A 26104-nucleotide genomic window follows, 5' to 3' on the forward strand; every position below is an offset into this window, starting at 1 on the left:
GTCAAGCCTCTAAGATACTTGAAAGCGAGAGCTGTGTTAATGACAATGATACACCGTAATCTGCATGGGACTGCTTACAATTTCAATATCTCAGCAGGTTGAAGCTATCATACCCCGTTTAGAGTTCCCTGACTGAGAGAACCTCTGGAGGACATGCTATCTTTTAATACTAACTCGGTGGGCGGAAGGGGTGGGACAAACCCCCATTGAGTCAGGCGCAAAGCTCCCTGCCATAGGAGGGAGGACAGCCCCCTCCCACACCCTGTCCCCACTCGGTCACTTCGCTCCGTTGCTCACCAGTCGAGATGCCGAGTCATGAAAATCTCACTCATGAAAATTTTTTGAACTTGGCATCTCTGGACTCGTGGGTGTCGGTCTTGTGGGATGACCCCATTGAGACTTCCCTGGTTGTCCAGCATGGGGTAATTGGCATACATTATGGCACATAAGCCCAGTCTGCCTTACACAGAGCAGGTCACCAAAATGTGTCTGCTGTGTTGATGCAAAGACCATTTAGAGTCGATCCCTTTGTCTGCGGTAAACACAGCACCACAACCTCTAGAGGATGTGCTAACTTGTGCTATAGGCTGTCTTTAGTCTAGCACAACATATACACCAGACTCATTCCAGACTCATTCCAGACTCATTCCAGACTCACTCCAGACTCACTCCAGTCTTGTGCTTTGTGCTGTGACTGTTTAGGGTCCCCATCATCTGAGGTAAACAAGGGGGGACTCTAAATGAGGTAAAAGAGGTAGATGTGCCCTCACCGTGGCCCGGTATCTCTGGGCTTGTAAACCTAAGCAAGAATAATTCAAAACATCACATAACAGTTCCATATGGCATTCAGTCACATGCATCACACAAACATGTAATACATACATTTAGCAGTGATGACCCCAAGATTTTTTGTACTGGAATAAGAAAGATAGAATTGGATCTTGAGACAAATTGCACTGATCTATACTACGTTGCAGGACTGTTGCACCCAGCTAATACTGATGGAAGACCATGGAGCCGACCCCGGACCAGGAGGTCAAGAGTCATATACCATGCCAACAACACCTGATAGGCAGCCTCCAACTCCAGGTCTCCTTAAACTCCGGGAGCTGAATATCAAAAACGGCCAGATCACCATACTGGATGAGAAACGCATACAGTCGACACTATCAGTAATGTTCAACATCCTAACAAGGAGGGTCAACAGTCCGCCGATCCTGAATGCGGCACGGAATGTTGCAGGTGAGCCAGGATGAGAGAGGAGAATGAGACGGGTCTCATGCATACAGTATGAGAGGCTCGTTTTCAAAACAAGCTCCAAATTTCAACAAGTTTCATTCATGTGCTCACTCTAGGAGCAGCAAGCTAGTTCAGCACACATTTCAAGTACATCAAAGGTTAACATCATTTCCTTTTTTAATACTTAAAATGTACTTAGATCCAGGCTGAGGTAACTCTGCCAGTGAGTGAAACCATGGGCCCGGCGGAGATTGTGTTTCCCATTTCATAATTGATAGTTTGTCTGTCCGTTTCTGTACAAGTAACTTGAGAACAAGAAATTTCGAAAAACTTGCATCGTACTGGTATGTTCATAATGAGGTATTCAAAAGAAAGGAACAATCAAATTTTAGGGTCATAAGGTTCAAGGTCAATCTCCCTTATATGGGAGTTATGAGGTCAAAGATCAAAGGTCATAGTAGCCATAAAGGACATAAAATAAGCTTTATCTCCTAAATACTCAAGAACAAATGATTGGATTTTCAATAAACTTCAGGATGTGTTCACAATAAAGTAAGAAAATGACAGTTAAAATAGGAGTAATGAGGTTAAAGGTCAAAGGTAATGTCATCATAAACGACATAAAATAAATTTAATCTCCCACTAACTCTGCAATGGATGATCAGATTTTCACCAAACGTATTGTGTACAGGTCCATGTACTTTTATGTTTGTGTTGAAGATAGGCCCACACTGCCTACGAAATGGTGATATATTAATCATGGCTGCTTGGCAGAGGTATGCTCTTGTGGAGTGCTCTTGTTCAATCTGTTTGTGCTCTAAAAAATATGCCAATGGATACCTACAGCATGGCTACAATTTCTGGGAAGGGAAAACCAGTAATGGCATTCATGGAATCTATCATGTACAATAGATTCTTTGTGCAACTTTCATCAGTGCATGCATCTTAATGATGCACATCACAACATTCAATGTTTATTGCTTCTCATCCATTGCATCCACTGAATCAATACTGTTAAGGGAGTTTTTGCTTCAGGACATAAGTGTTGTAGGACAGAGAGCTTAGTAGCTGTGCTCAGACAACCTGTTAACTGCTTATCGCTTTTATCATAATGCTTTCCTGCCAATGACGGGGTGAAATGCAGTTAGAATAGGCCTGTTCCCCTCTTTGGTCCTGCCTCAGATTTTCATCTGTATAGAAAAATATAATGTTCACACAGAAATGATGACAAATTTGGCTTACAGGGTCAGGAAGTAAGATCGTGATCCTATTGTTACTGCATACTAAAATGAATTATTTGCAATCATCATGTAATGCATTCTTCACGACATAAAAAAAAACATTATTGCCAATCCACTGAACTGAACTTTGAGTTTGTGCAGGCTATCAAATATGCAATTACTTGTTTTTTTCTTTTAATACCGAGTTACTCATAAAGTGTTAACAACACCAGTGTACTGGTATACACTGAGTTCCTGCAACAAAGGCTTGCAAGTAATGGCTATTTCATTAACTATTTGTATCATCTGTAGATGACATCAAGCAATTTTTCTTTTCCTGCAAAATATCTATGTAACATAGACATGTTTGTGATCATGTGATTTCTACATTACCTAGGACTGATGTTCTACCACTCCTACAAGAAAGACAAGGCAATTAAGTTCTGGCAGGAAACAGTGGAGTATGACCCACAGAATCTCAATGCCTTGCAGGATCTGGCGACAGCATACAGAAAACTTCCAAACGATAGAGAGGCAATTGAGTATGAGTGCAAGATCAAGGAACTCCAAGAGAATGCTTCCGACAAAGGCAAGCAGCTGATGATGGCTCGCTGCCAGCTGGAGCAGGCCCTCACCCAGTTCTGGGTCATCCACACAGAATGCGGGACAGATGTATATTTAGAGGGGCGCAAGAAGCAGGTGGAGAGCTATGAGGCCGGACTGCACTTGGCTAGAAAGTGCTACGAAGAAGCACAACACCAACGGGAAAAGAGAGACTGGCTTCTTTGTACAGCACATGCCTACGAAAGACTCTCAAATGCATTTTTTCGCATGGGAGATCATACTAACCATCTGAAGGCCATTGGTACAACTACTGAAATACTAGATATGGTAGTGCAAAAGTGTGAGCAAGATGATGTATTTCAGGCAGATGTATGGTATGTCATGGGAAACACATTTGCCACAAAGGTACACCACCTACTACAGTCAGAGGTTACTCTTCCCAAAATAGTGGCTGAAAAGTACAACAGGGAATGGAATGATCCATCTTCGTGCTATCGAAGGGCCCTTCAGTTTGACCCCAGCAATGTGTGGATCTTAGGTCGACTGGGAATCTGCTTGTTCAAGGCTGGAAACAATAAAGAAGCAATCACGTTTTTGAACAAATCCATTGAAGCCGCTCACAAGCAAGGACAGGACGACCACATGAAAAGGTCATGCTGGAATGCCCTTGTTCAGAGAGCAGAATTAAGAATAAATGAGACAAGGAGGATACAAAAAGGAAAAGACAAAAGATCACTGGAAGAGACTTATCAATTGATACAGCAGGCCATGCAGGATGCAAGCATGTCCATGGAGTACAACTTCAGTCCTGTAAATCTTGCTGTACTTGCAGAAGCACAATTCTTACTATCAAGGCACCCCCACACTTCACGCAAAGATGCAAAGGAGCTTAGAGACACTGCCCTTCAGAATTTCTATGAATCTTCAGTCTGCCAACAGGGCAATACCAGAGCAAACACTTATCTGAACTGGGCAGATTGTCTGATGGACAAATGGGATCTCACTGCAGCCATAGAGACATACAAAATTGCTTTCGAAACAGACACCCGTCATTCCAAAACCTATAAAGCCTCACAGCTCCTGCGTGCCATGTTCCAGAACTTCAAAAGTGGGAAAAAATCTGGCTATCTCTTCAAGGAGCTCACATTCTGGTTCACACATATCTATCGTCACTGCCAGCCCAAAGGGTTTGAATTTGACAAGCTTCTCTGGTCGTACGCTTCTGAAGTTCTTGATGTTATGGAATGCTTGGTTTGCCAAACTCCTCTGCCCAGCAATGAAATGGGTCTCTATGAAGAAATGATTCAACCTGCACTGGAGGACTTCAGCAACATGCTGAACAATCGCAAATTCAAATACAGCTTACAGAAGCAGAACTGCACAGATTTTGAATCAAGATTGAAGAACCTCATTCAAGAGAATAAATGGAACATCAACAATTGTCCAAAGGTACCAAAGAGTAAAGTGGTTGCATCCCCTAGGGATCACCAAGAACCTCCTAAACACCCTCTCACTGAGGGTGTGGAATATGATTTCTGTGTCATCTATGATATAGGCAACTACACAGTGGAAGGTTGGGTAGAGTTCTCTCTCCTATCTGGTCTTGAGTGCCCCTCCTACGGCCTGAAGGGTTGCTTTGACAAGAGGGATATTCGACTCGGACAGCTGGGACTAAAGGAGGCATGGACACCGGCATTGACTCAAAGTGCCTATATTCTCATTGTACTTACCCACAAAATGAACAGAGTTAGTACAGTCTTGAGTGAGATGTCACAGGAAATTGAAGGGAAGGAAATCATTGTCATCCAGCTGGAAGCAACAGACGTACCCATTCCATTACACATTTATCACAAATTTGACTTCACTGTGAAGCCAGACATTCCTGTCTTGGCAAGGTACCTGATGTCCCAAAGCAGAAGTTCATTCACATGAGGGAAGATCACCTAACCTCAACTACAACTTGATGTACCTCTATACTATTAAACAAGACATGATGTCTTGTTTTCAGACTGCGTGAAGATATTTTTTTTTTATTTTTTTTCCTATGAAAATCCTATCATTATATGCACTACCATTTCACATCAGCAAGAATTGGTCTCTGGTCATGTGGGTTGATAATTAGAAAGAGAAGAAGAAATATTGCAGCAATACGAAATGTAACTTTTAAATGATATCATAAAACACTCTTGTGTTTTAAAGACAAAATCATTTCTCACAACTGCCAATATCATCCTGATCCTTCCATTGAAGTTTTCATTCTCGATCAATATGTCTGAATCACTTAATTTGTCCAAAAGAAAGGCATTAAAAGCCGTTGAAAGCCTTTTGCACAGTGAGTTAACAATAACAATTAGCGTGGCCGCCGGCAGCTGGCTAACTATTCGTGATGGGTGCTGACGAGCCTGCTGAGTACACCAGTGCAACTCGCTAGCAGCGAGCTCGCTGGTAGCCCCAGAGCTATGCCGCTGAAATAGCGCCGCTACCAGCGGCAGGTGTACAGGTCATCAAAATTGAATCAGTCTGTAGAGCAACTGAAAGAAGGCATGAGTACAACATTACCCGATAAGATTATGGATTGGTGACAAGAGAATTCTGATACATATGTATAGTATAAAAAATAAAGTGTTGATTATGTACCATATAAATAAAAATATAGAGGTGCTACTGTCTCATAGGGTAGCCTGAATAAATTTGTCCAAAATCACCATTCATGCCTGCAATCACTCTTCGATCACTCACAATTTAAACCAGTTGATGATGAATAACTACGTGCACATTATGTTAGCACTGACTTCAGGTATATTTGTGTTTGAAAATGGAAAAATGACATTATACACCTATATAGTTGGCTTCAAGTAAATCTGTTTTATAATTCATTATGATTATTGATAGCATGAAATTGTCAGAAATTTACAGTTTTTCCAACAGGATATATGTGGAATTCAAGCGTGATTCCTTTGATGCTATATAGGCATGGAAACTGCCCTTTTTTACGCTGAAAAATATGGAAACAGCTTTTATCGGTGAGCATTCCGGAGAAACCACTTGAGTTGACTATCGATGACACCATGTGGTCTTTTGCGGGGAATAAAGTAAATCTGCCAGTAGAGAGAGAATAATTACAAAAAAACGCAGAGTATGATATTTTGTGATATAAGTTGTTTCCTGCAATGAGTTTTCTTGAGGTGCTATTCAAGCTTACTTTCATTATTTGGGAAAAACGAATTACAGTGTATTTTGAAAGCATGAATATTTTTTCAGCCAAAGAAGAGTGACTGGGTCAAGAATCTTCCCCTAGGAATCATCCTGGGGAGAACGCATGACTTTCATTTTTTCTCAAAACAGCCAAAGGAAGAAGATACACTCTTGGGTTATAGAAAAGTTCATATTTTTGACAATCTTCTTCGATTTCTGTGAAAATTGTAAGTAAATGCAACATTTCATACCAGACATTATAATAAATGTACACTCAATAAATGTGCCTTTGTGCCTTGGTTTTACAGAATTCTTTAGCAAGGAAGTTGACTTTGGGGTGATTATGGTCAACCATGAAATACTGGTAGTTGTGTTTTTCGATGTATGCTAGTCTCACAATTATGATAGCACTATACTTTGTGAGCTTCATGTGTCGACTTGAAGATGGACAGTATTTGGATTGAGCTTTTTAAGAGTATTAACAGGGTACCAGAGTTAACCATTAATGATGGCTCGTACCACTATTCAGGGAGACTGACACCCTGGTAATGACTAATACTCTATAGGCACCTAACTTTATTGAGTCGCTTTCTGTCGATGGAGAATGAGAGGGAAAAAAAGAGAAGTAGGGAATAAGCATACTGAAGATGGATGGAGAGGTGTGTGTCAGTCTCATCGATAGTACTACTTGGTAGTAGCAGTAGAAAAGGAAATGTTATATCATTTGGCAGCAGTCACAAGTTGGCTCATGTTTCTACGTCTGATCACTTGCATGGATATGCCTCACTTTGGCAAGTAGCCTCCAACGAACATGCAGAGTATACACTTTGGCCATTATTTAGTTAACAAATGGTTGCTATGTGATATCTCTGTGGATAAAATGTTTCTGGGAGACACAGATGAGAAGTTATAGAGGGAAAAAAAAATCAAGAAAAGACATGCTATGTGCAGTACGAAGGGCAACTTCTGTAGTAGTCTCCCATGTGCACTTGAGTATATTGCAATGGGTTCTCTATAGGTGTATTGAAAAGCTGGAACTACTTGTAGGAAACAAAAGAGATTCCTGTGTTTGATTAAGGAATGACAAATGCTGTAAATATTGTGTGTAACAACTTTATAGATTGAGTTTAAATAGGCAAGTTGTTTCCTACAGTAAAGTATAGAAGGGAGAGGATGATTCCTCTTTTTGCGTTTTTCTGATTATTTACCGGTATGTGCCGATTGCTGCATTTGTTTAAATGGCAGCCCAAGAAAGTAGCATGAAGGTGGATATACATGTAGTTGTTTTGGCCATTGCCCAGCTCAGGAAAAGTAGTTGATTGTAGGATTGTCAATGGTTACTACTAAGGGGATGGGAATTAAGGAGGAGATTGGCCATGCTTTGTGGTAACATTACATTTGTTGTTTACTACATTTAGTTGTATCATTATCCAATGTACATGATATGTGAAGAGCAATTATTATTCCACTTGCATATTTTAAAATATATTCGTTTACGAATCATGTGTTGGCTAGTTTAGTACACATTGTCAATGGGAGGGTATTTGTTGCAGATACATAATATGTGTAATAAAATGATGGTGTTATTGCAGCATATTCATGCTTTTAGCTTATATATCATAAACATGCATATCATTTATGGATGGTAACAGATATTTGTGGTTTGAAGAGTTACATTAGTGTTTTGAAGGAATTTGAACTCTTTATGTGCCATGTTCGCACGTCCGACTCAGTCGACGCCGTGCCAACTTCGCATATTCTGCTCAACAAACAAAGCCGCCAAAACCGATCAATAAATCGCTAATCCAGCGGTACAATGAAAGCGTTTCTTGCGCTTTTGTTCCTCTCACATACAGCTTGCATTCTATGTGGTGATTGACTATCAAGCGGTGTTCCCGACTAGATTTGTGTGTACATTGTAAGTTTCTGTCACGGTTTTATGTGCATAAGTCATGCCTTTACAGTAATGTAGCAACTGGTCATTCAAAAGACAAACTAAAAATAGATTTGTCACACAATTTATATCGAAGCAAAGTTTGGCATTCCTCTGTAACTTTGCTGACTATTATAGCTACTTTCGTGTCTCAGAATAACGTGGCACTCAAGGGGTTTCCATCATGGCACATAAAGGGTTAATTGAATGGATTAGAAAAGGAGCATAGGAAAACATCTTTCTTGTATCATGAATGACGGACACATGCAAAGGCTGGCTTACATTTGCCGATTTTGTTGATTTACCAGTATGCCAAAGTTTAGGTAATAACAAGAAATTCTACTCAGTGAGTAAAAACCAACTGTCAACTGTCAACTTTGGGTTTAGGTTATATCATTACAAGTCTTTAGAGAGGAAAATGCATTCATTTGTGATATGATAGCATATGACTGTTATTATTGTCATACAAGAATTGTGTACACAATGATAATTGCTACATTTTCATACTTGCCAACTCTAACCCATTTGGCTTTAGACTACCACTTTTGAATGATTTCATTAGCATTCAAGCTAGCGCTGCATGCATAGGCATCCTGGATTCTACCGCTTTCTCAAATGAAAATGTTGGCAAGTATGCATTTTGTGGTTCAGTACATGTATGTGTGTAAATCACCACTTTTGTTACTTTGTTTCTCTGCTTTGCTGGTTTTTGTTGTCAGATTTGGAATGATCCAGACTGATTAAAGGCCCAAGTTCCTTCAACTGATGCCTTGCAATATCTTTATTGGTGTGGCTCCTGTGGATTTAACACATTCCTTCCCCTGACAAACACCATTTCATGACAATTTGTGTGTTGATTGTTAGCGTGTGCACACACATGTATGAATGTGTTATGTGTGTTCGTATACAAATGTATAGTTGGAGTTAGGGGGGGGGGGTGTGAAGACATTAGAAATAAAAGTAGCTTTAGAATAATTGCAGTTCCCAAAACAAGGCACTAACCAGCAGTAAGTTTTGCTGAAAGAATCATGGGTTGGCTAGTTGAAAAGTGCACATTGTCCATTGGGGGGTATCATTGCAGATATATATGTGTTAAATGATTGTGTTATTGCGGAATATTCATGTTTTTATCTTATACACTTTTGTACATCATAACACATGCATATCATTTATGGATGGTAAAACAAAACAAAACAAAACAAATAACAATTTCAGAAAATCATACAGAAGACAAAGACAATTGCAGAACTATGCAAATGTAGCACACACAAAAAAAAATGAAATGATTATGTCCTTTATCATCTCACTATCAATGGTTATTGATATATCTTGTAACCAGATCATTCAGGTTAATTTTTGGTATTGCTGGTTATATTGTCACTAATTCCCATTATCACAGAATAATGATATCATGCTGGCAATTTCATCGTGTGCTGGCTACTAAACCCGTATCAGCCAGTCGTGTAATGCTTTTTATAAGCTGTTGGTGCCGGAGGCTGTTTCATGTGCTTTTCACCCAACTGTGCTCTCCAACTTTAAAGGGACTGTACAGTACTGGTTGAGGTGGGGATTCATGTTTTGAACATTCCTAAGTGAGATAATGAGAAACCTCTTGTGAAATATGAAAGAGAATGTAATTTTAAGAAGGATTCATCGTTTATTTGATGAAAATTGGTTTTCAAATGGCTGAGATATCCAAAAAAGTGCTAATAATTAAAGGCGACATGCCACAACTTTATTATGATCTCTTTGTTTCACCTTGTTTTTGGATATCTCAGCCATTTCAAAACCGATTTCCATCGAATAAACTTTTGATACCCCTTAGAACTGCTTGCTCTTTGACATCTCATAGAGTGGTTTCTGAATATCTCGCAAAACGTTAAAAGCTAAATCCTCACCTCGACCAGAACTGTACACACCCTTTAAAATGATTCACTGACTCTTATGAGAAGGAAAGTATGAAAAATATAAATAATTTGAAAGGGAAAATGATGGTCTTTAATATGACATGCAAATCAGAGTTCTCTGATGAATCATGTGACTTGTGAAAATATAATATACATATTTACGTGCAAAATACACATGAATGATATCATATCGCTGATTCATAGATAACCACTTATGAGAAAATACAAATAGTTTCCACACAGAAAGAAAATACAAATAGCTTCCACACAGAAAGAAAATTATTATTTTCGAAAATTTCATGATGTTAGCTTTCCAATGATATATAACTCATAGGGTATAATGCTAAATAGCCTACGGCATTGCTTAATCTCACATTAATGTAGACCTATTCCATTAGCTGTAAACTTCAAAAGTGCGGAATGCTAGTGAGGCAATTCCAGGGATTTGGGGATGTTAGGTCAGAGTTCATAGGGCATATTTAAAGCTCTATACCGTACATGATGTCATCATCCAAGTTATTTCTGCTCTGGATATATATCACATAGATCAGCATTTGCAGCATTTGCGCGAACCATGGAATATCCCGTAGATCGGCAGATGATATATGGGTTAAATCTAGAAGTCAACGAGCAGCGAGTAGTAAGATTTTTCAGTGTGTTTGGCGCCACTTGAGGGAGCAAATACCAAAGGAAGGACGGTGTGGAAGGGGTTAAAATTATGTCCCCCTCCATGGTAAAAGGCTTTGAACACCATTATAAAAGCTGTAAATTTGTGATCTATTAATGTCACATTTTGGCTTATTCTCTTCAAACAAAAATGTTCAAAATGTGATTTCTTAGAAAGATATAGATGTAGTTGATCATGCAATGATCCTGCAGAGCTACCAAGTCTCACGCATTCTGCGTGAGACTCAAGCATTTAGGGTCCGTCTCACGATCTCATGCATGGCACCCATTTTTCTCACGCATCGGGAGCATAGCTTAAAGGATTAAAGTGAGAGTTGCAATTGAAGGCATATTTCCCTTTTGCCTTTTGCGGTGCACCAGCTTGCACCGTTAAGAGCTAAAAATTGAAAAAGCTCCCTTCCGTGGGAGTGCGGACACCCCCCTCCCCCACTGGGTGCTGTTCATTATTCCGAAGGTTCGTTAATCCGAAACACACAAATTCCCTATACCTAGAGGTTGTTAATCCGAAAATGAAAAAGGGTTGGTTAATCCGAACATTTGTGGCGTTATTCCGAAGGTTCGTTATTTCGGAGATTAGTAAATCCGAAAATGAAATTCGGAATAACGAACCTTCGGAATAACGAATCTTACGGACTAAGAGCCTTCGGAATAACGAACCTTCGGAATAACGAGCAGTAACCTCTCCCCTCGCTCAGTCGTTTCGCTCCCTCGCTCATGGACATGTGCGCGCGCCGAAACGCTGAGTCATGAAAATCTCACTCATAGAATTTTTTTGAACTTGGCATCTATGATCCTGTGCCACACGCAGCACAGGTACATGTACAAATGTAGGACTAACTATGCTGGTGGGTGCCCCTCTGTACATACACTTCCCACACTGTTACTCTGTGTGGGTGTGCCATCGTACGTGCACTTCCTAATGATGTGGCCATGGCCATGGTCGTCCAGTCTCAACCTTCTAGTCTATAGTTTGTGAGTTACATGAAAAAAAGCTAATCAAGTGTGTGAGCATGAGAGAGACCCCTGAGATGTGACTGCATGGAACTATGGTAGGTCTACTTTAATCATCACATCTATTATTAAGAGTTTATTTAAACTACACATGATATAAGTTGATACATCTCTCTCATCCCCTCTATATGCATCTTTCATTGAATATCAATTCTGCTACGAAAGTCAAAGATACCGCAAAGATCTGACTTTTGTATGTAGATGAAACTGAGTTGTGTTGTGGGGGTTTATATGGTAAAGGTAAAAATACACAAATTAAATGTACCATAATTTTCTTTCACTCTAAATGTAGATCTTTCAGCTGTGTGTATGAAATTGAATAGTTGTACTGCAACCAGAAAGGATGCTGCTTGTGGATCAACAAAACCTCATCTCAAAAATGTCAAATATGTAGGACAAAGTACACCTTGGGATTGTTATTCTGAACCACACATATCTTCACATCTTGTACCAAGACTAACTTTGGGTTTCCCCACTTGTAGAAGCAGAGGTGGTTACACTGACATTAAGAAAAAAAGAATGTTCTGAATGTAACAGTAAAGGCATTTCTGTCATCATTTGGCCATCAACTTCAATGCAGTTTGTGATTAGCACCCTCAATCATGGACCTACCACATATAGACATTCATCACTTGTTTATTTATATATCCAATCACCTCTTTCTGTGAAAAGCGTCACAATAACATTTTGCAGATGCTTTCCTGCTTTGATCTCATCATGTATCACCAACAGCCAGTCTAGAGTAAAAACAAGATGGAGTTTTTAGATATTTAGAAGCAACATGCGCAGAAGATGATAGCTCTTAAATCAAGAAAAATTCATACATATTCGGGAATCATCGCTCAGTCACTTTCATTGGCAAAATGCACATACTTGATGAGATCGAGAAAGCAAATATTTTGGAAGGTTGATGTGTCATCTAATTTTCTCCCCTTTTTTGCTCATTTTTTCAAAGTAAACATGGACAGTAATGGTAGGCATATAATGTCTTGCCATTAAAGCAAGCTGATGTTGGATTTTCATCAATCTTCTGCTCGATCGTTTTTGTGTTTGAACATGATGGTCTTTGCAGTTGTTAAGCAGCATTATACATCCCTGTCTACAAGCATCCTCATCAGTAATTATTAATTTTGTGACAAAAAAAAATTTGTCAAGATTTGAGGTTTGCTGCTCCCATGGACCTAATACACATGGACTATTCACGGCAGTCTTTCTTTGATGTAATGATCGTCACCGACACATGATTATGTGCATCTTAATGAGCACATTCAGGTGTCTGGACAATAACAATTATGTGATCATGTATCGTCACTAACAAAAGAATCGTTTCCCTCATTTCAGTCTTGTTTCACTGATGTGCCTTTTTCAGACGGAAATGTCATTAAATAAATACAGGTGATGAGGAGCAGCAAACCTGAGATCATTACAAATTTTGTGTAAAAGATGGGTAATTGCTGATTCGCACATTTCCGCACACGCATAAGACCTTGCCTAATGGCAAGATATATCTGTACTCTACCATTACCGTCCCTTTTTGCTCTGGAATAAGCTGCGGAAAAGTGAAATATTGAGATCACAACTGACAATCATTCTGCCAAAATGTTAGCTTTCTTTTAAAAACTGCCTGCTTCTCCCAAGCGAAATTGTTTGAGGTAAGATTTCCTAACATACACCACAACTGCACATTCACTTTACTTGATTTTTGTGAGTTGTTTTCTTCTGCTCATACAGTTTTAGATTTCTCGAATCTCCATCTTGTTCTTCTCCCAGCTTGCTGGCGGTGACGATCATGGGATCAAAGCAATGAAGCATGCTAAAAATGTCTTTGCGGCGCTCTTGAGATGTACAGGTGCATGAATTAATTAACAATACGATGAATGTCCATGTGTATTAGGTCCATGCTGCTCCCCATCATTTTTTCAAAGGCAGTTAAGTCTGAAAAGAAACCTCAGTGAAATAAAACCGAACTGAGATAAACGGTTCTTTTGTCAGTGACAATGCACTGTTACATAATTGTCACTGTCCAAGCACCTGAATGTATTCATCACAATGCACATATAAGGTGGCAGGACACTGGTCAGATAAAAGAAAGACCTCCGTTCATAGTCCATGTGTGTAGTAGGTCCATGGCTGAACTATACATTATATACCTCTACATCTTGTACCAAGACTAGCTTTGGGTTTCCCCACCTGTAGAAACATATACATGTATCCCACTTTGGCATTCTGTACATATCTAGAGACCAAAGGTATTTCATCTGTCATTATTTGTCCATCTACTTGGATGCAATTTGAGATAATCATCCTGAGCCACGTTCCTTACACATATCTTGTACCAAGACAAACTTTGGATTTCCCCATGTGTAGAAGTACAGATGTTTACTCTCACATTAAAAATTTGTTCTGAATGTGTCTAGACAGCACAGTTAATTCTGTAATTATCTGGCAATCAACAGTTTGTGATTAGCACCCTGAGCAATATATCATACCTCTACATCTTGTACTAAGACTAACTTTGGGCTTCCCCACCTGCAGAACCAGAGATGTGTATACTTTAACATTCAGAAGTATTCTCTATGTTTCTTGAGAGCAAAATGAGTATTTCTGTCATTATTTGTCATCTACATACTTGAATTTTTTAGGTTGTTATCCTGAACCAATTCTTTACATCTTGTACCAAGACTAACTTTGGGTTTTCCCATTTTGTCTAGGCAATGAAGATGGTACTTTTTGGCTTGCAATCTTGACCTGGATGTGCACTAATTCTACAGTCATTGTTAATGTATACAATAAAAAAAGAAATAAACAAGGACTGACAGAATTCAAAAGAACCAGGGCAGTCATCTGTAAAATGTCAGAAATCAAACCTCTTCCCATAAAACTACAAGTACTCACTTGACACATCCACACACATGTATTTTCATCGCATCAGAGAACAGACAGGTTAAACAGACTAATTCTCTTCAAGCAGATTGTTCAATTTGATCTTTTTGAGTTGGCTTTCGACGGCTCATTCTATAGGCCTACTTGGTGTATCAGGAATAAGGCAGGTAAGTGCTATTCATATAGTGCATCCATCATAACGTGTTGTCCTTCTGACCAATATAGCAAGAATTTGTGAGAGAAACTTGACTGCCCTTTTAGCTGCTATTGATATCTTGGTTACAGCTCGTTATTCCGAAGGCTCTTTAGTCCGAAGATTTGTTATTCCGAAGGTTCGTTATTCAAAATTTCATTTTTGGATTGACAAATCTCTTGAATAACGAACCTTCGGAATAACGCCACAAATGTTCGGATTAACGAACCCTTTCTTATCTTTGGATTAACGAAACTCTAAGGGAATTGGTGTGATTCGGATTAACCTTCGGAATAGCGAACCTTCGGAATAATGAACAGCACCCCATTAATATCTTGTGATATGTATTTAGCAAGATTCAACACAAGTTAATCCAACACCATACTTGCCACATTTGTGACTCGCGACAACGGTTTCAGGCAAAAGTCGCAAGAGCAAATTCCCTCCTAAGCAGGGTACAAAGATTTTGACCACTATTTTTGTCGATTTTGGGTTTTTGCAGAAATTGCATCTTTGATATGTTTTCTACATCTACACTAAATTTCACAGCATAACACTAAGTTTTTCCTACCGAAAATGGAATTTTAAACACTCTATGTTGGATCGCACTTGTCAGTTTCGATCTTCTTTCGAACGCCGTGCCACTATGCCCAGTGTTGCTATGGCGCGGCATCTCGTGTGCGATTGGATAGTGCGTTGCACACATTTACATAGTTCGGCTTTCGGAGATACGTCTCGCAGCGTGTCGGAAATGTTTTGTCCACGCATATGCATGCTCCATTGTTGTTGATACAATAGATACCAGTACGCTTGGTCTTTAGTGTATGCCTTTCATTAGGCTTTCTATCCAAGCTTTTCTACCGCAATGTTCGACAACGGAAAGTGAAACAAAAAGTGAACAGCAACGCTAGGCAGCACTAAATTAACGTGAAAAGGGAACATGGTTTAAGCGTATTAGAGTGGCAAATCACCACACAAACAGTGCAACATATGATCGGAAACTGACTTGTTAATTGCGCTAGCTTTGTAGTAACTATGACAGCAGGTTGACTAAAAAGACAGTAGAAGAGAGGAAAGGAGTTGTCATAAATGACCAGTATTCAAATGATACACTGTGGTAAACGTTAAAATTGCACCAAACTGAGTAAAGTCGTGTTTGTTTGTTTGTTTGTTTGCTTGCTTGCTTGTTTAACGCACAATGCAACACATGCACGGCTTGGAAAAAAACAACAGAACAACAGGAAGCTTAAATTGACCCTTTTCATCTTTTTGCCTTCGAAAGAGTCCCAATGAAGAAATTTACAAGACAAATCAACTGCTATGAAAACATGATTTGTAAATATGTTGATACGAATGTCGTATGTGCCACCCACTCCCGTGCGTATACACACACGCACAGCGTGTGGATGCCATTGAGTAATAAGTGCACCATACACATGTAACCAGCAGCTTGTAATTATCGTATCCGCCATCTTGAAAGACGTACTGGTAAACAAACCCGAGCGAAACGCATTGTGCATTCGGCTCCATACGCTGAGTTCTGAGGAAGGTGCCCGGGAAAATTGACTCTCTCAGTGAGCCAATCAGAAGCCGCTGTGGTTGCTAGAGGCGGAGCTTAATCTCAATTGGCACCATTGTATGGATGGGTGATTCTCACCTTGCATCGCCGCAATTTTGCCAGGCTAACAAATCAAAAAGTGCATTATATTTCGCTTTATATGACCACTTACAGTACCGGAGAATACAAGTGTTTTAAATCAATGTAAATTTAGGAAATGGACGATTTGATTCAATGAAAAAAATAATTTTCAAAATTCCCGAATTTTGCCTGAAACCGTTGTCGCCGGTCACATTTGTCAATGAAAAAGTAGCAGACTGCGAGGGACTGAAGTGAGTGAGTACAGACAAGCAAGGTGAAGGGGAGGGGGTGTGACAGGCACGGGATGTCCCGATATCACGGTATGAAGCTGTTTTTTTTTTTTTTTGAATATGGTACAAAGTTGTGTCATTTGGTGTACACTTTATAGGGTATTTGTACATCTATAAAGGAGACATATTTTGTGTTTCATTACTAGTTCTGTAGTAATGATTACCATTCATAGGGCCTAATAAAAATCAAGTATGCTGTCTGATAAGAATGCAAGGCAAGTAGGGCATTTAACCATGCCATAAAGGATGGAGGGACTTGAGCCGTATTATGTTTATATATGCTGAGCATTTATCATGTTTACCAACTACAAGTCTCTTTTTGCAATTACTAATTAAAAATGGTTACAAGTTGAGGAAAACATCACCATATGCCAGCAAGTACATCTACAGGCACCTTTAAAAGCACTGCTCACTATCACTAGTCACGAGCTATTGCCAAAGAAGTATTGTCTCAGATTATAACTAGAAAAGCACTCTTATAGCCCAGACCTCCGCCAAGCAGCTACTTTCCACCGATGATCTTGCTTTTCCACAGAGATCAGTGTTTTCCACCCTTCTGTATGCATGCTGAAAAATCGCCCTATTTCCCAATATAGAAAGATTTGTTACATACGGCGCACATCGCCCCAGCAGAAACTAGAGCATGCACTTTAGTGCTCGCATGAAAATCTAAAAAATGCTCAGCTTGAACTCCTAAGTTCATTGACCCTACCTGTCAAAATATAAAAAATCGTTCAAATATTCCCCAAAAATTACTCAGATCACTACCAAAATTTAATTATTTGTTACTTGTGTCATTCTTAACCTTTCCTGTACGTTTCATCCAAATCTGTTCACTACTTTTTGAGTTATTTTGTACACGGACAAACAAACAAACGGTAAAGAAAATATAACCTCCTCCCTTGGTGGAGGTATTTGAAAAAAACAAAAACAGATACTAGGTTACTAAGACACAGGAGATTCCCATTATATAAAAAGTTCTTGGGACTGGCAATTTTCTTTCATTACTGGTACATCAAAATTCCATTATTGTAAACAAATGAAGTATATAAGAATAGAGATGATAATTCTGTAGCCATATTTCGAAGTGGCAAGGGAACAGAGTGCACTGTGTTGTGATGCTGATACACTGTCATCTACACTGTACATACTTAAAACCTAAACATCTCAGCAGGTTCTAGTAATAAAAAGACATGTGTGCCCTCAGGGTGGTCCTACCTCTGGGCTTGTACGCCTCTGTAAAGTATACAGCATCTTATGACAATTCCATTGGCCATTCAGTAGAATCGCACAAACATTACTTACATTACCTCTGCCAAGGGAGGAGGTTATGTTTTTGTTACAGTTGGTTTGTGTGCTTGTTAGTTTGTCTGTGTGCAAAATAACTCAAAAAGTAGTGCACGGATTTGGATGAAACTTGCAGGAAAAGGTTGAAAATGACACAAGCAACAGATGATTAAATTTTGGTAGTGATCCAAGAATATTTGGGGAATTTATGAAGGAATTTTGTTATTTCGACAGGTAGGGTCAATGAACTAGGGAGGTCAAGCTGCGCATTTTTAAAGTTTTCATACGCGCACTAAAGTGAGTGCTCCACTTTCTGCTAGGGCGAGGCGCGCTGCGGAGCTTAGGGTTTATGACCTCAAAGGCTTCTTTATTGGGAAATCGGGCGATTTTCAGCATGTATACCTATGGGAATCACTGATCCCTATGTAATAGCCCAAAGAGCTTTTTCCCAGTGGTGGAGAGGAGAAAAAAAATCTCTTTGGGAAGAGCAAGATCATCGGTGGAAAGTGGCTGCTTGGCAGAGGTCTGCGCTCTCAGAGTGCTGTTCTGGTTAAATTTACTTGTGATGGCCCTATGATTTCTTGACTGTAAAATCATGTGTAATGTGAAAAAAGTAATCTTGATTCAAATGACACTGACACTCTGCTGTATAACTGTTGTATGCAGCTTTCTGATGGCAGACCAAAAATCTAACGCTGGACCTGGAGGTCAATGTGAACCATCCACCATGCCAACACCACCAACTACGCAGCCTCCAACCCCAGGTCTTCTTGAACTCAGGGAGCTGAATATCAACAAGGGCCAGATCACCCTCATGGAAGAGAAATTCATCCAGCGGACAATATCAGACCAGGTCTACATCCTAAACAGAAGAATCCACAGTCCGCAGATCCTGAATGCTGCAAGGAATGTTGCAGGTGAGCCAGGATGAGAAAGGATTATGAAACAGATTCAGTGTTTCAGGTTACAATGTGATATTCTGGAGGTTTGTTATACTGAAGGTTAATTATTCCAATGGTTTGTTAAGCCAAAAATTAATTAAGGTACATTATTCTGATAGTTTGTTTATCCAAAAATGAAATAAGGTTTGTTATTTTGAGGGTCTTTTAATCTGAAATTGAAACAGGGCTTTTAATTCCAAAGGCTCATTCATATGCACCATTTGTTCATTTTAAGATAAATCAACATCTTCAGGTGCATTACAAACTTTGCAACATTTACATCATGTCCATATCTTATATTAAAATGGTATATAGACCCAAGCTAAGGAACACATTTATCTATTGTTTTTGCTTTAAACACATATATGCCAATGAAGTTTGGTCTTGACCAGTGATCCTTTTACCTTGAGCATGTGCATCCACAATTGATAGGTGCAGCTTCCACTCATACATATTACTTTTGCCAAGTTTCACATGGATTCCTTGGACAACAATTACATTAAGTATTCACAAAATCATATATAGACAGACAGACGGACAACCCCAAAGTGTAATTCCTCCAGTGATTCCTTGCGTGGAAACATACACACAAACAAAGAAAATAAATCATGTCAGAGGAACAGGTTGTACATCTTTAACCAGTTCCTTACATGAACCTGTAAGTAGAAATATACTTCTGCTGACCCCATTCAGGTGCCTACTTTGCATAGAACAAAAGAGTTTGTGAGTCCATCAGTGCACGCTCTATTAATAACTCATGCCTGATCAATATTTTGCCTTGTTTGATGGCACATATAGCTGATGTGGAAAGGGGATATATGTACCACTTGACTACTTTCACACGGGTGGATTACCAAGCTGTTCAATCTCCATCAACCTGCAAAAAGAATCTCATTTTTGGGTATCATCAGACTGAGTGCTCTCGAAGATTTGCAGAATGGGTTAAATGATGAAAATGTTGGCTGTAGGGTCAGGAAAAATTATCATGCTTATGGTTACTGCACACTGAATTTAATTATTTGGAAACATAACATTGTCTTTCAACAAAACAATTTCTATCAATCCAATGAACTGGACAATGAGTTTGTGGAGGCCATCAAAACTGTATTACTTTCTTTGTTACTCTGTTACAACTGAATGTGTTTGCAGCATCAGTGTGGTTCTGTGCTATGGTGACAAAAGCTGACTATACCTATCTCAGAAACTGTTAGGATCATATAAAATTACATCAAACATTCTTTTTCTACTGCAATATGTCTATGTAGCAAACACATATTTGTGATTACATTTTTTTTTTTCATATCTAGGACTGTTGTTCTACCATTCCTACAAGAAGGACAAGGCGATTAAGTTCTGGCAGGAAACAGTGGAGTGTGACCCGCAGAATCTCAATGCCCTGCAGGATCTGGCAACAGCTTACAGGAAACTTCGAAACAATAGAAAGGCAATAGAGTATGAGTGCAAGATCAAGGAATTCCAGGACAATGCTTCTGACAAAGACAAGCAGCTGATGATGGCTCGCTGTCAGCTGGAGCAGGCTTATGCCCAATTCTGGGACTTCCACACAGAATCCTGGTCTGGTGTAGAGAAGCGCAAGAAGCAGGTGGAGAGCTATGAGGCCGGGCTGGACTTTGCTGGAAAGCTCTATGATGAAGAGCGCCACCAACTGGAAAAGAGAGACTGGCTTCTATATACAGCACAGGCTCATGAGAGACTCTCACATGCATTCTTTCGCATGGGAGACCACACTAACTATTTGAAAGCCATTGGTACAACCATTGAAATACTTCATGATGTTCGGGAAAAGTGTGAACAAAGTGATAGATTCCTGGCAGAAGTGTGGTATGTCATGGGAAACACATTTGCCAGAAATGAAGGCAGCCTACAGTCTGAGGTTACTCTTCCCAGAATAGTAGCTAAAACATATGACAAGGAATGGAAGGATTCATCTTTGTGCTATGTAAAAGCACTTAAACTTGACCCTCACAATGTGTGGATTTTAGGAAGACTGGGAATCCACTGGTTCAAGAAAAAGAACAATACTACAAAAGCACTCAAATTCTTGACTGAGTCCATAGAAGCTGCTGACAAGCATGGAGAAGACAACCACATGAAAAATTCATGCTGGAATGCCCTGTGTCACAGAGCAAAGATAAACATGAAGGAGGCAAAATTCATACTGAAAAGACAATCAAAAGAATCCTATGAATTGCTTCAACAGGCCACGCAAGACTCCAGCAGGGCTGTTGAGTACAACTTCAGTCCTATGACTCTGGCTGTGGACGGAGAAGCACATCATCTACTAGCTAGGCACCCCTACACTTCACGCAAATATGCAGAAGACCTCAGAAACATTGCCCTGCAGAGATTCTATGAAGCTTCAGTCTGCCAAGACGGCCAGTCCATATCAAACACGCACCTGAAATGGGCAGATTGTCTCATGGATGAACAGGATCTCCCTTCAGCAATAGCGTCTTACAAAGTTGCTTTTGAAACAGCCCATGACACGAGCGGGAGTTTCAAAATCACTTTAGCCTCAAAGCTCCTGCCTGCCATGCTTCAGAACTTCACAAATGAGAAGAAACCTGACTATCTACTAAAGGAGCTTGTATTCTGTTTCACACACATCCATCGTCACTGCAAACCTACACTCTTTGAATTTGACAGGCTTCTCTGGAAAAATGCTTCGGCAGTTCTTGATGTCATGGAATGCCTGGTCTGCAAGACTCCTCTGCCCAGTGATGAGATGTATCTCTACGAAAAAATGATTCAACCTGCTCTGAAGGACTTCAGCAAAATGCTAGAAGAGCCAAAATTCACAAACAGACTACAGCAGCTGAACTGTACAGATTTTGAATCAAGACTGAAGAACCTCATTGAAGGGAATGAACGGAACATCAACAATTGTCCAACGTCAAGACCAAAGAGTCCAGGGGCTGCATCCCTTAGGGATCACCAAGAACCTCCTGATCAACCCCTCGCTGAGGGTGTGAAATATGATTTCTGTGTCATCTATGATACAGGTGACGACACAGTGGAAGGTTGGGTAGAGTTCTTTCTCCTGTCTGGACTCGAGTGCCCCTTCTACGGCCTGAAGGGTTACTTTTATAAGAGGGACCTCCACCTTGGAACAACGAGACTACAGGAATGGACATCAGCATTGACTCAGAGTGCCTATATTCTCATTATACTTACTCACAAAATGAACACAATGAGCACACTCTTGAGAGAGATATCACAAACAATTGAGGGGAAAGATATCATTGTCATCCAGCGGGAAGCCACAGAAGTGCCCATTCCATTACGCATATGTCGCAAATTTGACTTCACTGTGCAGTCTGACATTCCGGAATTGGCACGATACCTGATGCCCCGAAAGATGACTTTATTCATGTGAAGACTATAATCACCTACCTCATCTACAACTCCATGTGCCTGCACTGACAAGAAATAATGTCTTGTTTCCAGATTGTGTAAAGGTCTTTTCATTTCAGTTTCTAACATTCAAATCCTATCATTTATAGTACCATTTCACACCACCAAGACATGGTATCTAGCTACGTGGGTTGATGATTACTATATTAGCAATATGAAAAGCTTTCGTAACACATGGTCCTGTGCCTTCAGCAATTCTCTGAAAAATGTCACAGTCTCCAAATGAGATTCTTTTGCCCGTCTACAAAGAACAGACAGATTGGTGTGCTATCCATCTGTGCGAAAGCAGTCAAGCAGTACATGTATTCATCGATCATTGCCCAAGGTCAACGGCATGTGCCATGGAACAATGTAAACTATTGATTGGACATTAGGTATAAATTAATACAGCATGTGCTGGGCTCACAAATTCTTTTGTTACACACTATTAGAGCAACCAAATGGTATGAATACATCATGTAATGGGCTTGCAAATTCCTTTGTTTTCCACTATAAGAGCTTCCAGATGGTATAAATACAGCATGTACTGGGCTCACAAATTCTTTTCTAATACACTATAAGGGTACCCAAATGGGGTGAGCAAAAGTCAGAATGCACTGGCTGAGCTCAGCATAAATTGCTACATATGTTTTCATGTGAGTTCTGCAGCAAAATAAGCACAATACTACATTGGAAAAGATAAATTAAACAAAAATACAAGCAGTTCTGAGACATAAAAGAAAGGAACAGATGTTAATATCAGAAACTGAAATCCTTTGATAAAAGTATTTTCTGCTGAGTATAATACAAACAAACACAAATGTAGGGCACAAATGCAGACACTCCCATGTACATTTTGAGAACCTGGTATACCAGGTTTCTGCAAGGAACAGGGTCAGACACTTTGCTTGTTGAAGGCAAAATAATTTCTCACAACTTCCTATTAAATCCTTATGTGATCTTTTGAGACAGAGAAGATGATAATTTTCCTCAATTGTAACATACATGTATGTCATGTATGAAAGTGATCCCATCCGTGTTTGACTATACTCTTTTCATCATGACTAAGTCAAGAGGTATTATTCACACATTTTTTAATCAAAATATCTATTTATCTCCACAATTAATCTTTTACCATTAACTATGTGCCACACATGTTTCATAGGACACACATTTCATCTCTTTTCAATCTGCCCCGGTTTCTAGTATATTTGTTTTGGGAAATGGAAAAATAATACTTTGAAACTATAGCTGGCTTTATTAAAGTTAATGTGATCTTGCATCTCATTGTGATAGGGTGAAATACTAGAAGTCAGCATCGAACCATTTTCTTACAGAGTGTATATGGAATTCAAGAGTGATTGTAATATTGTTGAATAGCCACAGACTACCCGCTATATGTAAGAAGACTTGGAAAACAGCTTTAATCGCGGAATATTTCGAACAGAACTGTTTGGCTTGTGATGAAATTGTGTGGAACAAAGCACATCTGCGAGAGACAATTGAGAAATCAATTAAAAACATAGGGTAGGATATTTAGTGATTTCAGTTGTTTTCTGCAATTTGTCTTTTTGAAAGGTTGAGTTGCATTAAATTTCACCATGTGGGAAAATGAAACTTTGAAAGTACAGGCAACTCTCGCTATAATGAAGTCCATGGGACTGGCAGTTTTCTTTCATTTCATTGCAACTTTGTAAAAGCCGAACGATTAAGTATGTAAACACATGTACCTGAATTTTTCCTTTATTACAACAAGAGTTTTATCATAACAGTGTTTGTTATTAAGGGGAGTGCATTTGAATATTTTTCAGCCAAAGAAGAGTGACTGGGTCAAGAATCATCCCCTAGTAATTGCCTTGGGGAGAACACATGACTTTCATTTGATCTCAAAACCAGCCAAAGGAAGAATATAATACTTGATGAGGTGGAGAAAAGTTCAAAGTTTTGACAATCTTTGAGATTTTCTGAAAATTGTAAGTAAACAAAACACTTCATATCATGTTGTATATTATAGTAATTGTACAGTGAATAAATGTGTCTTTCCACATTTATTTTAGCAAAGAAATTTGACGTTGGGGAGATTATGGTCTACTTTTTGATGCATGTTAGTCTCATGTATGACATTACCTATATCCTTTTTTTGTGAATTTCATACATCCTGAATTGTAGCCGACAATATTTAGAACAAGGTTTATGATAACATGCCTCAATGTACATAGACTATGTATGTCGGCTAATTGATATCATGAAGTAATGACAGGGTTTCAGAGTTGCAATTATGGATACTATGCTTGGACTGGGAGACTGCTATCTTGGTTACGACTTATACTCTGCTTTTCCCTCTCACCATTGATGAAAAGCAACTCGAGGGAGAAAAAAAGAGAAGTAGGAAATGAGCATGAGATAGGCACAGGCTCGTGTCAGTCTTTTCGATAGTAGTACTTGGTAGTGGTAGTAGAAAAGAAAATGTTTAGTTATGTGGCAGGGGACGTAAGAGTCTATTCATGTTTTATGTCCAATCACTGGCAGGGAATTAGCCTTATTTTGGTGAGTGGCCTTCAAACTGGCAGAGTTATGGACTTTGGTCAATAATTAGTCAACAGATTGCAGATAGTTCATTGTGTGGATAAAAATGCTTACACATCCCATAGTTGAGAAGTTGTAGAAAAGAAGGGGAAACAAAAGGTATACGATCTACAGTTAACAACAAAATTATTCGTACCCCTAGGAAATTTTTAGTTTCGAGCAGATTTCTTACAAGTAGAGGATGGGGTGATGGTAATTGGGTGTTATATCCAAACATTTCTATTGCTATGCAAATGAGGTGATACTGTAATTAATTTCAATTTGTAGAGGACAAAAAGAGTAACAAGTTAACACACAATCCCTATCACTCCATCCTTCACTTGTTGAAATGGCAGCCCAAGTACGCAGTGTGAAGGTGGATATAGAATCAAGGAAGGAATTGGCCATTCTTTAAAGCCACATTGCATTTGTTGTTTGATAGATTCAGTTGTATTACCATTCAGTGTGTATGTACATGTGAATTACCATTATTATTCTGCTTGCATAATCATATTCATTAATGAATTATGGGATGGCTAGGTGAGAAGTGTACACTGTTGATGGGAGGGTATTATGCAGAAGATATGTGTTCAAATTATGACTGTATGTTATTAGCAGTTACACGCATAGCATTTATGGATGGAACAAGATATTTGTGGTTTGATTACTTGCATTACTCTTTTTTTTTTTTTTTGCTTTTGGATGAATGAATGCAATCACAATACACTAAGAAAGGGAGTATAGAAAAAATATTGATGGTGAAGGACAGATACATGTAAAGGCTTACATTTGCCAATTTTGTTTGATTAATGTAATTCAGGTATTCAGAAAATAAAATATTTGTATTCAGGGGAGTAAACCTACTCATTATCAACTTTGGGTTAGATAATTACAGCTTTTCATTGAAGAAAATGAATTCAGTTGTGATATGATAGCACATGACTCTTATTATTGTCATACAAGTATTGTGTACACAATGATAATTGCTACATTTTGTGGTTCAGTATGTGTGTTAATTACCACTTTTGATACCTTTACTTCTCTGCTTTCTGGGCTTTTCTTGTCAATTTTTTATTGATCCAGTCTAATTAAAGGCCTAATTTACTGTAACTGATGCCTTGTGATATATCTTTATT

General features: G+C 39.1%; 2 protein-coding genes across 2 annotated transcripts in view; both read left to right on the plus strand.

Annotated features, from left to right (window-relative positions):
- The window catches only part of LOC140244628 (uncharacterized), a 31448-nt gene extending 26493 nt beyond the window's left edge, over nt 1-4955 (plus strand). Inside the window, exons 2-3 of the mRNA XM_072324252.1 lie at nt 978-1242; nt 2857-4955. Of these exons, the coding sequence (XP_072180353.1) occupies nt 1002-1242; nt 2857-4955 (2340 nt within the window). The 5' untranslated portion in view covers nt 978-1001. The remainder of the gene's footprint in view (nt 1-977; nt 1243-2856) is intronic.
- Nucleotides 4956-18721: 13766 nt separating this feature from the next.
- On the plus strand, nt 18722-22386 carry LOC140246284 (uncharacterized). Its single transcript, XM_072325750.1, has 2 exons — nt 18722-18965; nt 20297-22386. Exons 1-2 carry the CDS (start codon nt 18722-18724, stop codon nt 22384-22386), a joined length of 2334 nt encoding a protein of 777 aa, XP_072181851.1.
- Nucleotides 22387-26104: the final 3718 nt, after the last annotated feature.

Source organism: Diadema setosum, chromosome 2 (genome assembly GCF_964275005.1).
Source record: "Diadema setosum chromosome 2, eeDiaSeto1, whole genome shotgun sequence".
In the NCBI taxonomy this organism is placed as follows: Eukaryota; Metazoa; Echinodermata; class Echinoidea; order Diadematoida; family Diadematidae; genus Diadema; species Diadema setosum.